Genomic DNA, 12,199 nt, shown 5'->3' on the forward strand with positions numbered 1-12,199 from the left:
TATGGATTGACTAGTAATGCTATAATTGTGGGGAATGAAGTGGATAAATGCAATGCATTTGTTTTAATATTATTATTATTATTTATTTTTATCTTCATCATGCTCATCCATTCTTTTCATTCTTTTAGTGTACCAACATTCCAGAGCCTTCCTGAAGAAATACTTAGTAAGCTAGCTGATGTACTAGAAGAGGTAAGATGTTGTTTAAATAATAATCTCTCTGTAACTGTGCAGTAATTTTAATTACTTGTGTAAATTGGTATGTTGATTTTGTTGCTTTTATAATAAATAACAAAGTAATTATGTCTTCTAAATTGTTGTATTTACAATCATGTATTTACCTTGCCTGCTTTAGTGCTGACATATTACACAGTGTTTAAAATGATATAGCTCATTTTTTTAAAAAAACAGTCACAATAAAATGTTAGTGCCCTATTTACATAGGCCAGTTTTAAGAGGAAGCAGATGAATCTGCCCTTTATTTGGTGGAGAGGAGGGACTGTGAGAGGAATCCAGAGTACCCAGAAAAAATCAACACACACAAAACATACATGGCCTGCATAAAGAGTGTCCAGGTAAAAGTCAAAGTCATGGTTTAGGCTTAGTCTGCATGGACTGTTTTCCCAGTGTTTAACCTGAGCATTTAACCGCCCATGGTTGAAATTTCCCCGCATTCCAGTCTACACCAGGGCATTTGTTGGAGGCATGTTTTTGAGTGTTTTAGTCTCATGGTGTACAAGCCTACATGGACTGTTTTTCTAAATGCTTATGAATGCCCATACAACTTTTCAATGTGTTTAGGAAGTTGATATAAGCATTTTAAAGCAAGCCTAAAAATGCCTATAAAAGCATATAATGCTTTTATGGGGGTTTGTAAGAGTTTCTGAGCTTTTAAAGCAGGCATTTAAAATGCTTATAAACGACTGTAAACTTTGCCATTTGTTTTCAATGAAAACTTAAAAAATGCGTACTTTTATGCGTGTATTTATTATAAAAATCTTGTAAATGCATGCAACCCCACTGATTGGTTTTATTCAAAGAGCTTACAATTGTTTATAGGCATTTATAAGGGTCTGCTTTAAATGTCTAGAAACTCTTACAGATGCCTATAAAAGCAATATGGGCTTTTCTAAGCATTTTTGAGCTTGATTTAAAACACTTAAAATGGCTGTATAAAGTCCCATAAACACATTCAAAAGTGGTATAGGTGTTTATAAGCATTTAAATAAGGTATGTGTAGGCTAGACATGCAATAATTGTTTTCTTTTCTGTATCATGGAGTAGAATACAAGATATAATATTCAGTGAAGTTACAAGATGCTAACTGAATGGCTTAGAGTTGTCATATTCAAGTTGTAAGCCAACTAAATAAACCTGATGGTGCTACTGGTACTGTTGGGCAAAGAATTTGTTTTTCCATTTATAAGGTCAATGCTTTATTGACCTTATAATGTCCTGTTTTTATCTCTTCCAGTACACAAAATACACTACTCAGCTTTGTGGAAGAGTGTATTTTGTCAATAATCTTGAGTGTTTTACTTGATACTTTTCTCAGCTTGTGGTCTTTCCTACTTCCCTCAAGTATCCTGCATGACAGCAGGCAGAAATATTTGAAAGCAATTTACAACGACTGTTTCTGAAGCACTGCAGGTCCCAAAGAAATGGACACAATTTGTTTTATACAGGAGGGAGAAATTTTTTACTGTTTTTATTTGAATGCAAGAAAAACTAGCCATAAAGTAGTTAAATGATGACATATTTTAATTAAAGTTACATTTGAACATATTCAGCAGGAATTGAAGGACAAATATTTCTAAAGTCAAAGAATGAAATAATCTAGTTTTGCCTATGTGTTATACATAGTGACAACATACATTCCAGAGAGCATATTTTTGGCCTATAAATAAGGAGGTGCATATTTACTTTATATAGTTTTTGGAGAGTATATTCTGAAATAGCTCTAGAGAAATGCCTTTGTTTTTATTATTATCTAACTTGCACTAGAATCAGCAATGATATGTTTGGATTAAATTAGCAACATTATCTACTTCTTTAAATCAGTAAAACTGTTGCATCTAGGTGAATTTTCCTTTTAGGAGAAACTTCTCAAGTCTCTCAAGATGTATGTTTTCTATGAATATGCCACACTGCTGATAACATACTGTGGATTTGTGAGTATGTTTCACTTTGTTGGGACTGAGCAAGGTTAGAGGAGATGGTGGCATTCCTTGTGTTAAACGGTGTACTTGGTGTTTTTTCCCTAGCGGCAGCAGGACTCCATATGTACATAGAACACAACAAAACTAGCAGGTGACGTATTTGTTCTAGATATACAAATGTTTAAAACAGCTGAATATTTTAGTCAGTGTTGCCAACAGTCTGTACATTATTGAAAAGTCAGTAGTCAAAACTCAAAACATAGGCAAATCTGTTTTGCTTTTTGCGTGTTTGTTAAAATAAGTCCCCCCTCCCCCCCAAATGCTGCTATGAATCATTACTCTATGGTCGACTTGAAGTACTACCTGCAGTTTGATGTTGTAACCTTGTGTACTCCTCCACCAAACCCTGCCCTGCTGTCCAAACTAAGCTAAGGCTCAGCAGCTTGAGTTTCATCATCCAAACCAAACTCAAATGAATGCAAAGAAAATTAAGATAAAGCAACAAAAGTTAAACTACCAGGGGCCAGGCAGAGGGGGAAGCTGTAGGGAATGTGTGTGTATGCATGTGTATATAAGTTTTTGGCCTTTTGCCAATACATATTTGGACACAAAAAACCCTGACCTCTATATATTTAGGCAATGGAGAGACACTTCAATGCAAAATACCTAAAATCTTAGCTGTTTTTCTTTGCGGAGAGCAGATATTGGCAGTCTGTCAGCTTTTAAATGTAAACAAACAGGTCATGCTTTTAGACTTTTATAAGCTGACTGTAACCCGATTTTATTTCTTATTCCATGGGTCACAACGTAAACTGAATAGTGGACTAGTTCTAATTGGGTCGTTGTCTGTGTTACTGCGACTGACTTTAGTGTAACACAGTATTTAGGTATTGAAAATGGAAAGCCATGCATGCATAATAGTAGAATTGGCTGCTGTAATGAACCAGAGCCCCTGCCCGGTTTAGTGGCAGTAGAATAGGTGCAGAGGTGAGCAGTGTCATAGTGTTGCAGGTGGTGGGCTAAGGTGATCAATGTAATAAGGTTGTGGGGGACAGAAACAAAAGTGAGCAGTGTAATAGGTGTAGGGAGCTAAATAAGCTGAGCAGTGTTTTGGATGCAGTTTGTTAAAGAAGAGTGCAGGGAGTCAAGGGCAATTAGTTTATATGGGGTACAGACATGATAAGTGGAGGAGAGCAGGTTGCAAGGTAATTTAAATGTGATCTAAATGAACTAAAGAATGTTGAAAAGAGTTGAAAAATACCAGGTAATACCTGGTATACGACCATACCTTGGTCATAACTTTTTGATTGATTTTTTAAAATGATCTGTGCTATTAGATAAACATTACAACATCAATTAAAATTAATAAGCTGCTATATAAACAAAGTCATAATTTCAAAACGAAAAAAGAAAATCATGAGATAAAATACTTAATATTACCAATAAGCCACTAGAGAATTTTCTGCTATGAGCTATTTTTTTGCAGTATTGTTTTTTTTAGGGAATGTCATGGATGTGTGGCTGACTATAGAAAAACTGTTGAAGTCAAAATATTTTCTGTCTGCCAAAAGCAGTCTTTTATATTATGTTCTTGCTTGCAGCTTAGAAAGACCTTTTCTGTATATGCCTAATATCCAATATAAATCATGTATAGTTTCAAAAACAATTCATATCTTACGGTTGTTTAAAAAGAAATTGACTGCCCTTAAGTCACTGCTTGTATTAGGAGAAGCCAAAGTCATCAACTGTGAAAGTCCTATTTGAAAATAAAAACATAATATGTTTTTTTGAAAGTAAAGCTAAGGTCAGATGGATGTTTCACTGTCATGCCTGAGATGTTATAGAAGATGTATGTACCCTTACTGAATGATATTTGGTAATTTAAGTACTGTATATTGTATACTATTTTCCTTTTTCAAAAATAAAAAAAAATATTTTTACATTTTATTTTTTTTTTTTCTGCATCTTGCTGCTGTGATTTCACACTAATTTGAAATAACCCCATTAATTTGAATCATAGTCTCCCTAATCATAGTCTTATGGGCTGCCCAATTATTAATGATGTTGAAAGTGTCAACATATTTTTTAAGATAGAAGTTTATCAGACAATACATGTGGCCATATCTGAGCACTTTAAGTCATAGCAAGCAAGGAGTCATTTAGCCTTCACTGGGACCCAGCTGGGCATTTCTCCAGTCCACTTAGTTTAGTCCTAATAAGTTTATGATCTGACCAGGCAGTAGGAAAGTATGCGTTAAGTATGTTTTACTAAGGATACATTTTAAACGTTTTGCATAAAAAATACTTTCAAAGACTGTAGACTAATCCAAAAAAATAGTTAATTTATTTTTGCGCAATCATTTATAATGCTTTTTGTTAGGTTGTGTTCAAGTTGAAATGCTGCTCACGTCTTTAATGCACATACAATGTTTTGCTTCTGGCAGATCCCACAAAAAGCTAGTATATATATCTATATATACTATCCTGGAATAAGCAAAAAACAGCTTTAAACCACTTATTAGATCCAATCTGTGTACGATTTAAATTTTCACTTCATGGCACAAAAACATTTATTTTAATAATACATGGAATTTCATGAATTTTTTATGGACACTCTCATACTGCATCTTTTTTTTTTTATAGCTTGTTTTGTTGCTGCTGGATAGATGTACAATATATTGTTAACTGCTTTATTTTTGCTTGTGTCTCCTGAATGTTTAAATTCCAGGGGCATTTTTTGTTCATGAAACATTGTTTGCCCTAATCTGATTATCTGATTGACTGGTATGAAACAGAGAAGAATCAGATTCGTTAGACATTTAAAAGTATATCAAAGCCTTTTATAACTGCTAAGATTTTAAAGATGCCAGTTAAACCAATAATAATGTAAGTCAATTTTTTAATGAGTGTATCCCTTTTTTGCAACAGGCAAACTCACAATTCTTTACACCTGGATAGCAAAGAAAAAACCTACCACATAGGTACAGTATGCAGTTCAGGTCAGCTAGGGGTTTGAACTGAATCCTGTGTGTTCCGAGTTTGTGTCACACAAATTTGTGTGAATTTCTCCAGAGCTGAACCTAAAGGAAATTTTTTTAATAACATCCTTTATTTAGGAAGAGGTGATATACTACCCAGAGTACCCAAGAGGTTGCTACTACCCAGTTTGCTGCTGGATGCACAGGAGCATTTTTTGTGTGCTCAGGAGTTATGAACTACACCGTAGAAAAGATAAGAGCCCTAAAGCTCCTGTCACAATATCTGGTGTTTCCCCTCATTGATCCACCCTGTCATGTCAAAGGCTGCTACAACTCTACAAGACTTATACCAAATTCTAACTATACCCATGTGACCAATGTATGGGAGTTGTTTGGGGTAATAGGGTGATCACGGCTGACAGAATTGCCTAACGGAACAGAGAGTTGTTTTCTATTTCCCTTTAGCATTGTTGGGTTTACCAATCTGACCAATTTAATATTATCCACATTCTTCTCTCCTCAATCCCTCCTTGTTTTAGTTTCATATAGCTCAGTCATTGGTCCCCCTTCTTTCCCCCATCTATATTTGACTTGGCCAATTAATTAGTATTTGGTGACATCCATATCTACCTCTTTGCACCTGATCTTACTTCACTGATATCCCTAATTGCCTTATTGCCTTTTATTTCACTCCCTCAACTTAACATGGACAAGAATGGGTTTCCATCTTGTAAATCCTTACCTAAAATAACAATTTAACACCAATAACTAATTTTCTTTGTGTGAACTGCCTAGGAGTAAAACTTGATTTCAGGTAGTCCCCTAGTTACATACAAGATAGGGACTGTATGTTTGTTCTTAAGTTGAGTTTGTATTTAAGTCGGAACATACTCACTGTGATTTAATCACAAACAAAGCAAAAAAAAACTTTATGGAGCCTAGACATTCAATAACTTCTGGAGCAAGCTGTGGGACTTACTGAATATTCGCCCTATCAAACTCTGTATATTACCCTTTTTTGTTCTATGTAATTGTGTTTACTCACAGTATGTTTACTGTAATGTAAAAGTGCCATGGAAGATGCTGGTTCTAAAAAAAAAAATAGTACAAATAGTACAAAAATAATGCATTCAATCGCACTCAAGCAACGTGTTAATGCTTAACGCTCACCACAAATTTGAAATTAGTTTTTAACATACTCTGTAGATGTGAGTAAAAGTCAGCTGCCCTCCACATCATGTACAACAGTTGTTGGCTTTATTAGTTTTTTTCAAGGTCTGTGATAAGTAGGTGCTGTGCCATGTCCTAAAATCTTATTTCATATATAAGGGATGAGGGCAGAACAGATACCCATTACTTGAGTGAGCACCAGCAAATATGCAGAGATTTACATTGTTTCTTGCTGCTTTTGAAAATATCTCAAAGTCTAAAGACAGCAGTACTTCAAGTAAACATAATTTCAAATCAACAAAAAAGCTTACCAAACAAAACTGCAAAAAAAAAAAGTCATTTTTTTAGAGCCATCTTATCAACATTCAGTGTTGTGTATACATTTTTTATTTCATGGGGTACACATATATGTATTCATGTTTTATATTCTTTTCTAAATTTCACAGTGGCATCTGCATGGCTTTTCATTTACTTCCTATAAAAGAAACATTATGAAAAAAAAACACTGGATTTAAGACATAATTAGTTCATTAAAACAGCTGGCAAAAAGTCATCATTTTTTCATCGTTTTTAATCATTTTTTGGGTTTTCATTATTTGTTTCTTATTTGTTTTCCCCCTTAAAACCAACCTGTGGCTAAAGCCAGTAAGTTTCAAGTAACAGCAAAGCAATGAAATGATTTCCGAAGACTTGGTTTGGTCTATAAATTAAGTGACTGATACACTATCTAAAAAAGGAGAAAACTGTTTAATTGAAATATCAAACAACTGTAACAATAAGATTATCTAATTAGTAACAATGGAAAGTATATGGCCCCTAAATAGGTTACTGCTGGTCAACCCAAATGTTTGAGCATTTTCTGGCCTTTTCAAGCAAAGGTTGAGCAGGTGTCTATTCTTTTAGGAGATAGAAAAATATTGGTATATCTTGTATCTTCATTGACCTAAACGAAGGTGACTTTTGAGGGTCAGTGCAGTTTTCCAAAAAGATGTTGCACATCTCTGTCGGAGACTTCCAAAGAACTGTTTTGGCAGGAGAAAATGTTTAAATTAAAGTGAAGTCTACAGAAATCCCCCAAAAAATTTAAAGGGAACCCTTTAAAAATGGTAAAAAGCTGAACACTGGCAAATAATTTAAAATGTGTAGCTAGTATAATCAGTCACAGGATAACCTACCCTAAATACAACAAAGGACCAATTACTGCTGGCACCAGAAGCACAATATGTGCACAATATTGTGCATAAATATGCCATGGTACGGGAGCATTTGCAGAAGCACAGCTTGGAATATTTACCGGAAGGTTCACGTGGCTGACATTGGGATGAAAGCAGTAGGCGCATATAAACATCATTTTAATTCCTTTTTTAAAAGATGACATATAGATATTGATATATTTTTCCACATAAAATTACATATTAATAATTTGTTAGGAAATGGTATTCCTAAAAAAGCATGCTAAATATTTTCACTTTGTTGTAAATTTTATCTAGCACCATTGCTTGCTTTTAGAATGATTTTAAGACTTGCCATAAATTATTTGCTGCACTGATAAACACGGCTTGGAGTCCAATATGCCCATTTAAACCTAATGGACTAAGAACACAGATAAAGCATATGGAAGTTTTATAGCATGTAAAGAGATTAGTCATTGAAGGAATTAATAGGTAACCAAGTCCTATAAATGTGCAAATTAAAATGGTAGTTATTTACTAGCCCAGGGAATTGTAATGCTGTAGAAAGAAATCATACGTTTATAAATGAATGGTAAATGTTTCCTAGGCCTACTAATTGAATATATTGGCACTGTATGCATTGTATTAAAATCATAATGTACTTAAAACCATTACAACTATTTTAGTTTCTTCTAATTTTATTAGAAAGCCCAAATGTACACATAGCTTTGTCTCCCTTCACAGCATCTGTAGCATCCAGCTTTCAACAGGTATTCCCATTAAAAGATTGTCTATCTATCTATTATTGGAACAGCTCCATTTACCTTGTGAACAGAATTTCCTTTTATACATAACGTCAACAGGATGATAGAAACATTCCTTAGGAATTTTAGTGCATTCTGATTTCATATTTCTACACTGTCTCTGTAGATTTGCTGGCCACACTATCAAACTGCAAACCTCTGGTTCTTTATATTTCAGCAGAAATGTATGCAGGGAATATTCTGACCATACTGTTTATTTGAAATGGAGATCTGTCAAATCAAGCAAATATTTGCCAATCCAAAAACGTATATGTTTGTTAAATCCCTACTAACCGTGGCCTAATTTTCCAGTTTTGAATCAAGTGGAATCTGCCAAGGTCTTCTGTCAACATAAAGGTTTAATGTGTTAGAGATTCCTTTTTGAACACTACACTAATAGAGTGGTTATTTGATAAGTTGGGGACCTCTTACTAACTTGAAAGTTTTTCTCATTACAAAGGTGTTTTTGCCTTCAGAAATAACTTAGTGGATGTAACTCGCCATTCTCGGTAACCATAATATACTGATTGACTTTTAAATTTAGGTCAGCTGTTCTAGAGGGGCCAATGGGCTTGGGTTTGCATTCCTTACTATAAAATGGTGAACGCCAGAGCAAACATATTGACAATGTGCTGCTGATAAAATGCACAGGCACTTTGTGTGTTAAAGTAGATGTAAACCTTTACAGAATATTTTGTCGGTAGAAGAATACTGTTTATCTTGAAGAATTTGCCCAGAGTTTTCAATTTCTTTACATCCTAATAGTTCTTTTTTAATAGGCCTTTTTAGTTGGTGAAACTGCTTGGGCAATATGCATCAGCAGAATATATTATATTTTTCTTGAGGAGAGCATGTGACAGTCTTATTTACAAGCAGGAAATTATGGAAGCAAGGTGAGGTGGTGTTACCCTATACAAATAGTGCTCACACAACGACCTACATCAGTATCACTGGCTGTTATATACAATAGACTTTTCAGATGATAATATTTTAAAGCTGCTGGTGTAAATTGTTATGTGGGCCCTGTTTGTATACACAGATTTGTACACACTGTTAGGACAGCCATAAAAACACTATTTGTATGGCTTTTTTGAGTAATTTATACACCTATAAAACTTTATATAATAATTGTAAACCTCTATTAAATACATTAGGTTGTTTGCCTTTTTATTTAGATTACAGATTTAAGCATAGTTGATTGCATCAGGCAGTTGTTGCTGACAGTTTGTTCAGGAGCTACCCTTTTCCAGCAGCACCTCACCCACACAGCATTAATTGAAAAGATAAAAAGCACTGTGCACCCAATACACTGGTTTTCCTTACTGAAGATGCACCACAATCGCCGTACTGTACCCCCATATACCCAGATTGATCTTTTCTCAGTTAAAGCAAAACTAAACCAAGTGTTTACTCATCATTATGTTGTAAGTGCCGCCTTTTCTTACTTTTTCTCTTTCGCCTTCCGTTATCTTGATCAGCCTGACCAAGATGACGTTCATTCAGTCTTAACACCCGCTGGAGAAGCAGCAACCAACACTGAGCTGCGAATGCATTGTGACAGGATTAGACAGTGATCAGGCAGGTAAGAATGCACATTGCAGAAAGCAATAGGAGTCCTGCCTGATGCCAAGTTTTGAAAGTTGAACTTTAGTTCCACTTTAAACATATATAAATGAAATGTATTGAATTTATTAGTAACCAATAAAGTGAGTGTTGAAAGTCCTCTTTGATTCAGGTCTGATTCATTTTAGTAAAGGTCAAATCCTCCTTGGCCATTACCTTATGCACATATCAGGCCATCTCCTGTTAGTCTATTGGGATGTGAATGATTGTAAACATTTGTTTTGCCGCCTGGCCTTGCCTACTTATATTAATTTTTTCAACATTTTAAAAAATATGAAAAAATATAATGAAAATTTAAATGTATTTTTATAGAAGATGCAAGAATACCATGCAAAATACACTGCCTGTGAAAAGCATACTGCTGTTTAACACCAAATGTAATTGAAAGCATTTACCAACAATTTATTAGATTGGTGTATAGAAAAGGAAATAAGGAGGACCCTCTTCCTGCTGTATGATATATAAAAAAAAAATAATGTTTGCTTTGCTACATGTCCTCTGTGGCAGAAGTCAACTTCCCATTACTGTTTTGACAAAAGTTTGCCTATTAATCTTGAAAGATTCAGTATCAATCAACTTCAATAGGGTTCCCCTAGCTCCTATAGAAAATATCTGGTGCACATTTGGACAAGTAGCTGATCCAACTATTTATGTGCAACGTGTACTTTAAGTAAGTGATGCCAGTGGCTAGAAAGGGTTAGCAATTTACTGGTAAAATGAATCCTAGATTGTAATATGACTACAAATTATTTTCCTAGCTAGCAGTCATACCTTCTTTTTCATGGTTTAGTGAGCATCCTTTAAAAGATACTGAACATAGCTGATAGGAAAGGTGTTCAATTTTCTTGGGATGTCAACTCTTACGTACCCTATAGTAAATTAATTCAACGAGGTCTTGTCTCATCAACTTGACACTTGGAACAAATAATACTGAGGCTTCCCAGGTATGTTACTTCTCAAGACAGTTGATATCATTAGCAAAAGTGACTTTAAAAATCTGCCTGGAGTTTCATAGCTGAATTATTTGTTACACAGCCGAAGAGAATGAGATGTGAACTGTGTCACATGCATGCATTTCTGAAATCAGAGGTAATGATAAACAATAATAAACAAACCCAATAAAGTGTGCTGTTCAGGCACGTTACTGCCATCCTATCTATTAACAGGTTTGCCTGCTTTTATGTTAGCTTTGTTGTGGTGACAAAGTCCAGAGGTATGGTAAAGTATTGATGCCTGCAGGGATCAGTAACCCAAGCCCTGCAAAATGAACTATACATAACAAAATTGATATACAGTGGTACCCTAGTACAAGTCCTTAATCCGTTCCAGATCCTTGGACTTATACCAAACACATTTTTCCCATGGAAAACAAAAAAAAAATGAATAATCCGTTCCCATGAAAAAAAATCCTATTGTTATTGGCATATTATACATTGATGGGGATGTATGAAATAATTTAAACACTGCTTAATACTAAAATACATAAATACAAAAACAATTAGATGTAATAAATGAAAATTTAACCTCACTGCTGAGAAGAGTCAACTGCCTACTAGGATGGTGCTGAGAAGGGAGGAGGAGGAGATGTTATGTAATTCACAGTTATAGCGCAGGTTGTTCACTAAATTGTAGCAATTGGTGTACTGATGCTTGTGGGCAGTCGTGGCTTTGTATCAAGAGAGGTAAAAAAAAGGGTAGCGCGCGGTGTTATGACTCATTTTGTTTAACCCATACAAGTTCTAGCAAAAAGGTTGTATACCGAGCAAAATTTTTCGTGTCCAAACAGGACTTATACCAAGGTGGACTTATTCCAAAGCGGATTTATACCGAGGTACCACTGTGTGTATGTGTGTGTGTGTATATATATATATATATATATATATATATATATATATATTTATTATAGGGTGGCTTCTGTAGTGACATGGCCATGTTACGGATCAACAATTGCCGGCAACATTTTTTAGGTATGTTCCGTCTTTTAACTCATTATCAAATCAAAAGGCCCATTTTGCTTATGTCCAAGAGGTGAATACGTCTTTATCAATGATGGTTTTAACACGCGGTTATCAGTTATCTATTTGACATTACATGGATATGTTTGCAATGAATGAGTTAGCTGGTAACACATGATAAGCTTTTTTTCTACCAATGGGAACAGAATAGTTTGTATTGGCACTTCTGTTGTGTAGAGTTAGTGAAATATAAAAAAAAAACACATTAGCTGAGACTATCTATTATATAATATGATTACAGCTCCCCAAAATCCCTTTACTCTGTTGGATATTCTAGGT

General features: G+C 34.6%; 1 protein-coding gene across 4 annotated transcripts in view; it reads left to right on the forward strand.

The window, feature by feature from the left end:
- The window catches only part of PRKG1 (protein kinase cGMP-dependent 1), a 513,859-nt gene that overhangs the window by 424,671 nt on the left and 76,989 nt on the right, over nt 1-12,199 (forward strand). For all 4 annotated transcript variants that reach the window (XM_072423233.1, XM_072423235.1, XM_072423232.1 and 1 more), the window contains exon 5: nt 129-192. In XM_072423233.1, coding sequence (XP_072279334.1) covers nt 129-192 — 64 coding nt within the window. The remainder of the gene's footprint in view (nt 1-128; nt 193-12,199) is intronic.

The sequence above is a fragment of the Pyxicephalus adspersus genome, chromosome 10, assembly GCF_032062135.1.
Source record: "Pyxicephalus adspersus chromosome 10, UCB_Pads_2.0, whole genome shotgun sequence".
In the NCBI taxonomy this organism is placed as follows: Eukaryota; Metazoa; Chordata; class Amphibia; order Anura; family Pyxicephalidae; genus Pyxicephalus; species Pyxicephalus adspersus.